The sequence below is a fragment of the Biomphalaria glabrata genome, chromosome 17 (assembly GCF_947242115.1).
Source record: "Biomphalaria glabrata chromosome 17, xgBioGlab47.1, whole genome shotgun sequence".
Lineage (NCBI taxonomy): Eukaryota > Metazoa > Mollusca > Gastropoda > Planorbidae > Biomphalaria > Biomphalaria glabrata.
The window spans coordinates 17,687,652-17,700,987 of NC_074727.1; the positions used below are offsets into that span (position 1 = coordinate 17,687,652).

Genomic DNA, 13,336 nt, shown 5'->3' on the forward strand with positions numbered 1-13,336 from the left:
CTCTAAATTGAAACAATATATAACTATACAATCTTCTCTTGTCAAAGTATATCACTAGCTAAGCATATCCGCCCGAGGAGGCGTAAACCACGAGTTCAAAGTTGTTATGTTTTTTTTTTTGTAAATGCTTTTAAAAACCAATTACGGTATAATCCACCCAAATAGTCCTTATTTGCCTTCCCCTTTTCCCAACTGGTCCAGATAAGTGACCGGATCATAGCGTATCGAGAATGCTAAAAGCATGAAATAGCAATAAGCAAAAACAATTTGTAAAAATATTATTAATCGCACATATTTATTGTTGTTGGTCTGGATCTATTACAAATTTAATTACACGATTGCTCCAAACTAATTGATACAATTATACTTCGTATAAGCTTTGTGATTTAAAAAAAAAAATAATTTTTTCTTGTTTACCACTACCATCTGTGATTTAGGATCACTATTTTATGGTTGCCTCCATGTGAGAATCCTCAGAATACCCTGTGCTTTTCTCTCCCAACAGTTATGTCACTCTTTTAGACCTTATGTACATCAGTCTATCTTATAAATGGATAGCCTGCAGCTCTCCTGCCTTCTATTAGATCACCATACAATATCTCTTATTTATGTTTGCTGAGTGCCTAAAGGCAGCATGGAAATCATTTGACATTCAGTGTGCAAAACCGAAGCCTGCTTGTAACAGTGCAGGACTGCCTTGATGGTGATTTCTATATTGCCATCTTATTTTCAGAATCTACCTTACACATTCGGGGGTGGGGGTGGTGGAAGGTATTAAGCTTTTTTTCTGACCATGAGAAGGTGGGCAAATTCTCGATTGCCATATATAGCAGTGTGTTGCGCATATATTTATATAAATATATCGAAATAAGATAACCAGGTATCAATAAAATCAACTAAGGCTTGTCTTCGAGTCCAAAGATTAATGAGGAATGCAGTATTTCCTGTGGCTGCGCAGCCCCAGCTGTGACCAACATTATTTGCCACATCCAGGACAAGCATAACCATTGTCCGCAGCTGGTTGTTAAGTCAACCACCTTTTCTCAAAATCCACTAAGATGATTGAATCTGTGGATTAAAAAAAAAGAGTAAAGTTCCCCTTTCAGACCTTGTCACTGTGTTCTATCTACAATCAATGGATACGAAGCAATATTTCTACTAAGTGTAGAATGACTACAGTGATAAAATCAACTACAAAACCTTTATATTAGAATGTATATATAATTTATTTGTATCAATTAGAACTTTATTACAAAATATAAACAAGTTTGCATCAAATACACACACACACACACATTTCTTACAATGATAAGAATATCAATAAGGAAAATTGAGTTTCAAAGGTTCCAAAGACAGACTATTTAAGTTTAACTCAATGTGATGCTTTTATTGAATTATATTTTTATTTTATTGTGGGATATGTGGCTGAGAGGTATAAATCACTTGGCTACCTATCAACAGCTATCTCGAGCTGAGTTATGTTTACTGAGTGCTAAAGTGCTCTAAAGGCAGCATGGAAACCTTATCTTATATAATACAGACGTTACTTCAAAAAAGAAGATGATTTCGTCCTACACATCATGCATTTAGTCATGCATATTAACCATTATACAGAATACACCTCTTCCACCAGAGATTGGACCAAAGTGCACTGAACCTGCTATAAGCAGTGATATAAAAAAAAAATAAGGAAAGTTACTTATTTTTTAAAAATGCTTTTGCAAACAGACAACTCATTTGTGTCACAGCACAGCAGCAACTTCACACCATAACACTTCAATGTGTCAAAAGTTTTTATCAGCACTTTGATGTGCCACACACCAACATGCATGTCTTACCAACACTTCATAATGTCACAAGACATAGCCCTTAAATGTATCATAATATATGAGTATTACTACACATTTAATGAAGCCATCTCAAACAAACATATCACACATTTACACATAAATATTGTGGCTCAGTTATCACTTTCTTCTTCATTATCTATCCTACTCTGTCGAATGGCACTTGTCATGACGTCTTCAATCTCTGCTCGTTCAGGTTTCTCTATATCTGACTGGATAGCACCCGCTTGAGCAAGCATCCATTCAAGTTCTAAAAATTAGAAAAGAAAAGATATACATTTTTATAACTATATCTTTAAAAATATTTATTTAAATCTGTTTTCATTTAATGGCGTTGACACTGTAATAAATGTTATTATAAAATCAATTTTTCTTTAAGTTACCAGTAAATGAAGATTGCTAGGATATATTCACATAATATGCAAAATTTCTTTAAAAAAAATGTGTGTGTGAATGAACAAAAAAAAAATGGTGACCTCTTATAGCATATAATAAAATGCTTCCAAAAATTGTCCTTATAATAATAACAATAATAATAATAAATCTTTATTATCCATGAGAAAATTGGGCATTAAACATAACAGAACATTATAAAGATCGTAAAGGAAATAACATTTCCACCATGACCAACATACACACAATTCCACTGACTACTGAGTCTAAATAAAATTATAATGCAACAAATTAGTTCATTTTATTATAGTCTGGTTGACTTTATAGTAAAAATTAACGAGTATATATTACTTCTTTTTATCTTGAAAAAAAATATTTTTTTTTAAAATTTACAATACTAAATAACAAACTACAGCAAAATGTTCACAATTTTAGGTCATATATTGAACACTGATTTAATTTAAATATGTTTTTGGGGGGACAAAATTAATTTTGAGACAGCAGACGTCCAAATTAAAAACAAACAGAAAGCATGCCAAAAAGCTTCGCCCTCACAAAAAATTCTATGTTCAGCGCACAAAATATTAATGATTGATTGAAACAAAATGAGCCATTAACTTTAAAGGTTGAAAGAAATAAGATCTTACCATTCTGTTTAAGATTCATTCCACCAAAGGCAAATGGTCCTATCCACTGCTTCTTCAAATCACCCTCAAAATACACAAATACGGTTGGTAAATTTTTGTCTGGGTAGTTTGGTATACATACAGATGATATACTCCTCAAAAACTTTGTTTGGGGAAATTTTCTAGCCAAATTGGTCAAAAAATTGTTGACTAGTTTACAAATTGGAATTCTGTAAAAGAACAAAAAAAAAAAAGGTTTGAATAATATAAAATTATGCTTGAAATATATTTTGGTAAAACAACTATATTTATAAATATTTATAATGAAGGCAACCTTTTTAGATATATAAAAGGATTTTTGGTTAAAATATATTATACTAGTTCAAATGAAGAGATTAAAATGAATATAATATAAAATGCTTAAAACAGGGTTCATAGCCAATTTCATGAATGATTTTCCAGGTATTTTCCAGGTTTTCAAGGTAGAATTTTAGATTTTCAAGGTATGCATCGCACCATAGCAAGCAATATATATGTATAAATATTTACATACATATGACATAAATATGTAAAAAGAACAATATATATATATATATAAATATTAAATTAAAAAACCCTCATTAAAATGTATGCTGATAAGTTGAAATCATACCTCCAAAAAAAAAATTAATTAATCTCTAGTGTTTCCTAAGCATTTAAATGCAACTTTTTAACTTGGGTTAATTAATACATTTAAAAGGGGGCACGGTGGTCGAATGGTTAAGCCCTTGGCTTCCGAACCTGAGGTCCTGGGTTCGAATCCCGGTGAAGACTGGGATTTTGAATTTCTGGATTTTTAGGGCCCCCCTGAGTCAACCCAACTCTAATGGGTACCTGACTTTAGTTTGGGGAAGTAAAGGCGGTTGGTCATTGTGCTGGCCACATAACACCCTGCTCATTAACCGTTGGCCAGAGAAACAGATGACCTTAACATCATCTGCCCCATAGATCGCAAGGTCTGAAAAGGGAAACTTTACTAATACATTTAAAAACACACACAAGCTTGCATTACAGAAGAATAACTTTTTTTAAAATATGGAGATGTAATTCAGCTAAAACTGTCGCAATCTGAAGTTGGAAATTTTCTTAAATTGACATAGATTTGTAAAAAAAATATTTCATTCTTACTATAGCAATTGACTTGCTTTCCATCAGTTTTAACCAAAATAACTCTAAGGGCTTTTCTACAGCTGTGTGCGAAATATTTTCGTTAAATCTACAGTAGATCTAAATTTAAGTCACTAAATTCGCGGACTTTTCACGGCTGTGAGAGAATTATCTTCACTCTATTCTATTGGATTAGCGTAAATTAAGTCTCGATCTAAGTCACTAAATTCGCGGACTTTTTCGAATTATCTTCATTGAATCAAAATAAATCTAGTCCCTAAAATTCGCGGACTTTTCACGGCTGTGTGCGAATTTTTTTCACTGAATCTACCGTAAATCTAGAGTCTAGATCTAAGTCACTAAGTTCGCGGACTTTTCACGGCTGTGTGTGAATTATTTTCACTGAATCTACCGTAAATCTAGAGTCTAGATCTAAGTCATTAACTTCGCGGACTTTTCACGGCTGTGTGCGAATTATTTTCATTGAATCTACCGTAAATCTAGAGTCTAGATCTAAGTCACTAACTTCGCGGACTTTTCACGGCTGTCACTGCTTCTACAGTCTAGATCTAATTAAGTCACTACATTGGCGGACTTTTCACGGCTGTGTGCGAATTATCTTCACTGAATCTATCGTAGATCTAGACTCTATAGGTTCTAACTCAATGTCACTAAACTTCGCGGACTTTTAACGGCTGTGAGAGAATTATCTTCACTAGATTCTAGTGATTTATCGTAAATCTAGAATATTTTTAGAGCAATCTAGACATTAGATGTACCTGTATCTAGATCCTTAAATTAACTAAAATTCACGGAGTTTTCATGTTAAGCGCGAATTATCTTCACTAGATCTAAATTTAGATACTATTTCTAGCTAGATGAGAAGGATGGATCGTGAGAAGATTCAAAAGTAAAGTACCGGTAGCAATTATACTTAAACACTGAATCATAATCTCCAAATACAAAATCTAATAAAATACTCAGAAAGACAAAGATAATATGATATACGGACTTTCCACGCGAAGTGACTCTTACTGTTATAAGAAGAAGATTTTCGTCGAGGGAGGGCCCGGAGGGGTGTAGCCTTCACATAAGGCTGCTAATTGCTCTAGTTATAGACAATAGTCACTACAGACTAGATCTAGCGCGTCTTCAGTCGTAACAGTGAAAGGAAAACAGTGCTAAGTGAAATGCTTGCTTGAGTCAAGGTCGTTTTCAATCACGAGGTCGCGCTTCACAAGTGGGTGAAAGGCTGTGTAGACGCGTCGTCACTGGTCAGCTCAATGTAACCGGGGAAAAAACGAAAATAAACACCAGGTATCGGGAGGGAAAGAACTCAAGGTCCAGTTTTAAAATTCAAGGTTTTTTCCCCGTTTTTTACGAAATTCAAGGCTTTTTCAAGGCCTTGAATTTAATATAAAATTCAAGGTGTTTTCCAGGTTTTCAAGGTGGCTACGAACCCTGTTAAAATTACATTATCATTAAAAAGTATTTGTTAACCATGTCCTATGACCTCCAATTAGTAATGAGTAAACTCTCTGCACAGAGAAATCTAACGTTCACAACTTTCACTCAGCCTAGATCTAAAAAATCTCCTTTAAGACCTCACCATTTCTTTGTGTGGTTAGTGATAAATGAGAGAGAAAAATGGTCAGAAAGAACAAATGCCTTGGTATTTTTCTAACCAAAAATTGAGAACACAAGAATGGCAAGAGAATCTATGTTAAATCTAACACCAGGATAAAAAAAAGTTATACTAGTAATAAGAAGATTTTCAGGCATGAAATGACAATACTTTTGACATTGAACATTAATAGGTGTTTAATCTAACTTACCCATCTTTGTAAATATGAAGAACAACCCAGACCCCTTCTCCTGCATTATTTACTTGGCTCACATAGTCTGCTTTACTTATTTCAACAACTTCTCCGTACCTTGCATTAGTATATGCCTTTTTCATCTCTGCAAGCCTTTGCCGCCTGAACGAGAAGTTTACATTTTGAATTATCTAAAAGAGATACCAATGCCATTTTAAAAAGATCACAATGTTTTAATAATGCACACATTAACAACATCATTGCTATGTAGTACTGTATTTGAAAACATACCTGTACTCCTCAAATATTCTTTCTTCTTCCTCGTCTATATCATCTTCCCTTTCATTTAGTTCATCCAAAGTCAACTCATTGAGACCTTTTCCTGGATAATACACACAAAAAAAAATATGTGTACACAAGTTGATAAATGGTAATTCCAAGGGAGTTCATACATTAATAGCTAGATTAAGTAAAAGGATTGGCGTCTCTAAAAACCTGTTAATTTTTTAAACTACAAAACACAACACCAGGTAGAAGGAAGAGATTGGAAAAGAAAAAGACTGGTAGACAAAAACAAGGCTGATACAAAAAATATAGAAAGTAAGATTCAGTGTAAATCTAAAGTAGCAGTTATATAACTAATGCCTAGTGGAATGAAAAAAGTTTTTAAAAATTTCTGTTTAACATTCACAGAGCAATAACAGGTATGCCCTACATTTAGGTCTCCAAAGATGTAGTGTAATGGGTGCTTAAAGTCTTTTGGATTTTAGAATGTAAAGGCTTTATTCATACAATTTTCATTTAAAAGATGCTAATTGAGTGGTATCAGATGTTTAACTAAATTAATAGAGATCTGTACTTTTAATGATTACATTTATGTAACTTGAGTGTATTCATAATTATTTTTCAAAGATGCATTTGAACTGCTATTGTATTGTACACTGCATCTGATTATATGTTATTACAATGATGTCAGTTTAGTAAAATTTATAAAACCTACAAGACCAATGAGCTTTTAAGAAAAACACTCTAGTTTAAGTCTGTTGATATAGTGTTCATCATCAAACTCCAAAGCCCTGGACTAAAACCCTGCTCGTGCTAAACGCATGTATGTCACCATAGAGGTCAAGACAGAAATCAGCAAGTATGGGACAGTAAAAAAGAATATTTTATGAGACACGGTTTCCTCTTCATCCCTAGAGGAGGGGCACAGTGAGTCACCAGAACTATGTAAAATATGAATAATATAGTATGCTAACTGATGTATGGTGTTACTATTTGTTCAGCTATGTTTCACGTTCTAGTATTTTACTAATTATTAGGCATCAAATTTGTCTACATATAAAATGAGATAAAGCTTTTTTTTTTCCAGTCTTGTTGGGCACTTTCTCCTGGTTTAGTGAGGCATAAAAAATATTTTGAATACTGATGATAATAATTAAAAATTTAATTCTCTAAGTGATATCACTGTAAAGTCAAATGCTACTGGGTCCAGGTGTTTTCTGCTTTCTAGACTCTATATAATATATATATATAATCTATGTAAATCTACTAATAAAAATATATTTTAAAAAAAATTTTTCAATAATATTAATACTTAGCAAATCACAACATCAAATTAGACATATCAATACCTTGTTGCTTAGCTTCAACAGTCTGTTCAAGGAGATTTACAATATCTTCTTCTGTAAGTTCTTTTTCCTTCTCCTTTTGAGGAATTATATTGTGCCGTCTCAATGCATCGTTCCATTCTGTGTCTTCATTAGGATTCTAAGAAGAAAAAAATATATATTTTGAGTTTTATGTATGTGTAACTGGTTTACCATGAATAAGTAGTAGTTTTATCCTTATAGCTACTCTTAATAATTGGCATTATTCTGGGTGGAAAAAATTGCTCCTATTTGATTCATATTTCTGTAATTCTTCAAATTCTCTTGGGAAAGTCAACCCTGAAGAAAAATAAGTAGCCGCAACCTGTTGGGAGTTTGCTACACACAGTGCTACAGCCTGCAATGCTGTTGATAAATCAGCACTGCTGTGTGGGCAACATCCACAGTGGCTTCAGGACTAAAGAAGAATGTTATATTATGCAATTATCAACTTTTGTTCCTCAACTAATACTATCTGATAGGTCATTTCTATAATGTAAAACAGAGTAGCTGGCCCAATACTGTTCCTTGAGATACACCTGAGTTTACAGTTATTGGTGTAGATTTGAAGCCCATTTTTTCACTCCCTATAAGGAATTCCTAAATCCATTGGTGTAGATATGTAGTGGACCAGTTATACCGAAACATTTTTTTAAAAGCAAACTATGATGGTGAACTTTGTCAATTGCCTTAGAAAAGTCATTATAAAATGGTATCCATTGCCAATAATATATTAGCCTTTTTAAAAATCATTAATTAGATTTATTTGTAAAGCAATGTTGGTATGTTTATCTAAATAGGTTTATAATGTTGCTACATATTATTTGTTCTAGTATTTTACATATGATGCTGGTGAGTGATATCGGTCTGTAGTTTCCTGGGTCAGATTTATCTCCTTTTTAATTACGAGAGTGACATTAGTTTCTTTCCAGTCCCCTGCCATCTACCCTAATTTAGTGAAGCCAGAATTTGTAGAAAAAAGTATTTTGAACACTGGTGCTATCTCATTGCTTAGTTCTTTGAGTAATCTAGAATTAGAATCTAGCTGGTATGCCATCAGCATGATAAGGTCCAGATGCTTTATTTATATGGTTTAATTTTGGATAGATCTAGATATCTAATAGCTTTAGATTCCTTTTTCTTCTATATCATAGTACTAGTCCTGCGGATCTTAGTTTGGGTATTACTAATCTACTGGATTGGATTTAAAACTATGTCAAACATGGTAAAAGTTCCTTTCACATTTTAAAATTTTGTCACGAAAATAAAAGCAGTGTGTGAATACTGTAAAAACAAGGCTTACCAGATTTATTAAAAAGTTTTGTTCTTCAAAAGAGATACAATTAGGTACTTTTTTGTCTATTTATAGGGCCCTCTGGTTGTGGGAGGGACATTAAACATACACTACAGTCTCTGCCATGATCTAAGGAAGTTAAATACCTACAGTTTTGATTTTTATTCAGGAAATACATACATACATATGCCTTACTTTGTGCTTTATATATTAGATATATAACTATTCTGCAGTATTCCAGAACAAATTTATAAAGTTAAAGTTGAAAGTGTAACATTAAACATTACATAGACTTCTAATTTTCTATACATTACCATGTATGATGATTATCATAATTATGATTAATAGATTCTATCTAGAATCTCTCTAGATCTGAATATAGATTCTAGATTTAGAATTATTCTAGAATCTATGTTACACTAGCATTCTGAGCATTAAAAATATTTTTTTTGTATAGAATCCTAAATACTGCTGGTAATATCATTGGCAAAAAACAAACCCCCACTCAAAGGGTTTAGGCGGGAAGGGCAGTAGAGGTATTCGCCCCCCCCCCCCCACACCAATCGGCAAAAAGGGAACGACATAATAAAAAGATCAGTTAAAATATCAATAACAAGTTTCAATAGCATAGATATTTAATTGATTTTGTTAGCAAGCTGTGATTTCTACAAATAAATTTGACCGCCCCCCCACTCAAAAGTGTAAGGGGGGGGGGGGATTGATACCATCGCCCCCTCCCGACCCCACCAAATCAGCCAACATATTAAAGGGGGGGGGGGGGGGGCGCGAAATAATCTAAAAATGGGTTGAAATATAAATAATTAGTATATATTTTTAACATAAGTAATAAATTCGTATACAAATTGTGTGAATCCTATACTAAAGTTCGCCCCCCCCCCCCTTCGGGAGGGGGGGGGGTCGGCCGAGTGGTGGGGCGATCGCCCCTACTGACCTCCCCTGGATCCGCCAGTGGTACCAAGTCCAAGGTATTTAAAAGTTTGCACTATTTTAATAGTCTCTCCAGCTACAGAAACAATATCATTTTCCTTCTTTTCCCTACAAAAATTGATTATCCTTTTCTTTGTTTATTTTACATTTAATAATAAAAGATTATCTTTACAGTATTTTTCAATTTCTCTGAAATACTCATTTACGTCTGAGCTCTCTGAGAGCAGGGCCAGAAGATCAGAATCATCAGTGAATCATCAGTGAATTTTGTGAAGGAGCAAAAAGGAATATCGGATTGAAAATCATTGATGTACAAAATACATTAACATACTAATACATTGATTTAGTTATTAGTAACTCTATGATTGTATGTAATTGTAATCTAATCATAATTCATAGTCATAAAAATAATTCTAGATCTACATGTATACTAACACAGTTTACATAGTCACATAGCATACTGACATAGTCATCCTAATTTTCTTAATGCTTTTTTTTTCTAATTCTAGATATAGATCAGTAGATGAGCAGATAGACTCTAAAACACTAATAGAGTAATCTAGATTCTAGAGTCTACTAGAGCTAGACTCTCTCTACTCTACTCAGACTACTAGATCTACTTTTATAGATAGTAGATCTATATAGACATAGATCTTTACCAAAAGCTTAGAACTTAGATCTAGATCTAGAACTAGAAGTGTTACAAACAAAGTCAAAGCATTCAAAGATATTTTACCTGCATGCTGAAGAGAAAAGAAGTCGAACGGATACTAGATTTTAATCCAGACTATATTATACAGATCTATATTCCTTTTTATTTCTTCACTTCTAACGATAATATATAGATTTAGATTTTTAAATTAAATCTATAGCGATCTAGTGATCTACATATGATACAAATAGGAAATCCTCGTGAACATAAAAATTAGGTTAGTATGCCGGTAGGATTCACATAGTCTAGTATGCATTTTTTTTAAAGCAAATAAGCTTGGCTTATTGCATTTTAATTAGATCTAGATCTATGTGTAAAAAAAGAGAGACTATATCTATATATTTCAAACGTATATGTACTAATATATAATATTGATAAGAGTATTAAAGAATTAGGTCTATAAATGTATAAAAGGAAATCATTACTAGTCTAGACCTCTATATCTATGTTGGAATACTGAACAAGTTTTATCTGGCAACATGATTGGTAATTTTTTTTTAAGGTGTATCCCAGATTTTATTTCCTTATTTGGAAACGATCTCTCAACTTTATTTATGGGCGTTTCTCAAAATTGCAGCAAATAATTGAAATATGGTTACCGTGTAGGCAGGACAGTTCCTTTGGTTCAAACCCTAATGCAGTGGGTCATTCTGAATGTTCCATATTCTTGGATCTTCCCTATCTCATTCAAATTGCCAATAATAGAATATATGCATCCTCTATTTGGGACCCCTCAACTCAATTTAAGAAAACATTAAGAAACTGCAACAGACACAAAATAGAGCAGTGAGATTCATAACAAACGAATATTCAAATTTGACTAGAGTAACACCTTTAGTAAAATCACTAAATTTAGAAAGCCTTCAGGACAGAAGACTTAAAAGTAAAGTAGCAATGCTACATAAAACACTGAACCATAATCTTCAAATACAAAAACAAAATTTAATAAAATACCGGTACTCAGAAAGACACAAAGATAAAAGCACATTCCTCGTTCCTTATGCTAGAACAAATTTGTACAAGTACTCCTTATTCCCTAGTGCTATTAGAGCATGGAATGGGTTGTCTGAACTAGCCAGGAAAACCAGTGACTTGGCGGAGTTTAGGTTATTGGTTAATATGCATGACTAAATGCATAACGCGTAGGACGTAATCATCTTCTTTTTTGAAGTAACGTCTGTATTATATAAGATAAGAAGGTTGCCTGGTCGTGAGGTATCATATAAATGCGCTTCGGACTAGTGTTAAGATTAGTCCTGGTTCGAACCCCGACGGTTCCATCTTCAGGCGTCCTGCAGGAGATTTGAACTAGGATGTAATAATTTTCATTTCTGAAGGAAGTACGTCTGAATTTATGCCAAATGGTGCCGAGATGAGCCGTCAGAATATTGAAGGAAGTTAATTAATTTCTCACAAGACCTGCTTCGGCCAATGTAGATGTGGGTCGGTGGGTTTGCAAGAGTTGAGTAACCCCTCCCCATAACCTTAAGTTAGTCCCCAGCCCGACTCAAAAGATATTGTTTCTATTGCAGCTCTCTTACTTTACGTTTTTAGAAGCATCCTTCGCATGTCATATACTATAAGATTTGGATTTATATTTCATGTATTGTATCACATGCAGATCATCAGCGCAGATAGTATAAGTGCTTCTATTCACATATTGTAGGTACTATCATTGGTATATTTAATATTATAGTATGTACTTTTACACAGTGCTTTTTTTTTTTTGTGACGGTACGTGCTTTATTGTAAAAAAAAAAAAATAGGTGCCGGTACTCAGTGGTTGATTGCCTAACCTTTAACTTCTAAAAATTAATAATATACGTTAAAATACAAGAATATTGTTATGACTTTGCCATGCGCACCGCCATCCAAGATAGTGCAGAAAGAAGGTGCGCACTATCCGCGGCGTTCCAGTACCACCTCATTGTGGTCGCCGCGTGAACACTCCGCTCTCAGGGAGTGGCCAAGGGTACTGGTTGCTTGCCGCTGATGTCCAGCCCCCCCCCCTGTGGGGCCCCGGGGCAACGGTTAGTAAGAGACCACGGGTTCTCCGAAAAGCGGATAGCGCTGGACACCAACTCGAGGGTTGGTCGGGTTCTCCTGGGACTCGGCTGATTCGCGGGTCTCTCTTTGGGCAAAGACTGGACTGACCGGCGCGGCCTTAGCGGGCTGCTTCGGGCGGACCGGTTGGCGTCCACGAGCTAGGCTCTATCTAGCCCGTTCCCAGGCGCGCTAGTGGAGGAATCCGCCGCGACCAATGGCGACTCTGACACTGGGAATATCGAGAAACGCGCGCCACCCCACTCCTGCCTTGCAGGAAACTTATATGCCAATCTGTGGCGGTGATTGCTTGGGCAGGTCTCTGCCTTGCCCTTAGTGGCGACATAAGTATAGGCCATGCACGCTGCTGCATTAGAGCAGTAACTAAGGCCGCCAACGGCCTTAACCATACAACCATGATTGACACAGACACAGTAAAAAGCGGGCACGAGCAGACCCGAACAGGCTCCGTGCGCCGGGTAGTGGGCGTCAGGCCTGGACACGAAAAGTCAGCTACTAGTCGCCCCGCGACCTCGATGAGGGGGAATTTGTCAGGTCGTGAAAAGTTAGCTAAAATTCCTCCACTTAAGTCCTCTTCTTAACGAACACTGCATTCGTACCTCCTTCGGAGGTCCGATTCGAATAGGGTTGATGGAAGTCTGCCACAACCTCCTGCGGAACTAGATACACCGCAGGCAAATATGACTGGAAGCGAAATAGTGACGGGAGCCTCCGGCCCCCAAACAACCCAAACTGACACTAGTGGGACCCAACCCACTCCAGGGACTAAGCCCATAAACACAAGGTCCCTCCTGATCTTACAAATTAACATCTGCGGGGTCATCCCAAAGGTGTTAGAGC

The 13,336-nt window shown here is 35.1% G+C and overlaps 1 protein-coding gene across 1 annotated transcript; it reads right to left on the reverse strand.

Moving 5' to 3' along the window:
* Positions 1-1,201: 1,201 nt before the first annotated feature.
* LOC106068641 (phosducin-like protein 3) lies at positions 1,202-10,644 on the reverse strand. The gene is made up of 6 exons (XM_013228087.2): positions 10,457-10,644; positions 7,464-7,599; positions 6,121-6,211; positions 5,848-5,991; positions 2,888-3,096; positions 1,202-2,097 (listed from the first exon to the last, which is right to left on the reverse strand). Exons 1-6 carry the CDS (start codon positions 10,460-10,462, stop codon positions 1,961-1,963), a joined length of 723 nt encoding a protein of 240 aa, XP_013083541.2. The 5' UTR covers positions 10,463-10,644; the 3' UTR covers positions 1,202-1,960.
* Between the last annotated feature and the right edge of the window lie 2,692 nt (positions 10,645-13,336).

Bases quoted from the DNA above. Each gene is read 5' to 3' on its own strand.
- LOC106068641 (XM_013228087.2), bottom strand. The intron at 5,992-6,120 runs GTATGTTTTCAA...CTTCTCGTTCAG, and splicing joins AGAATATTTGAGGAGTACAG to GCGGCAAAGGCTTGCAGAGA. The intron at 3,097-5,847 runs GTAAGTTAGATT...GTTCTTTTACAG, and splicing joins CTTCATATTTACAAAGATGG to AATTCCAATTTGTAAACTAG.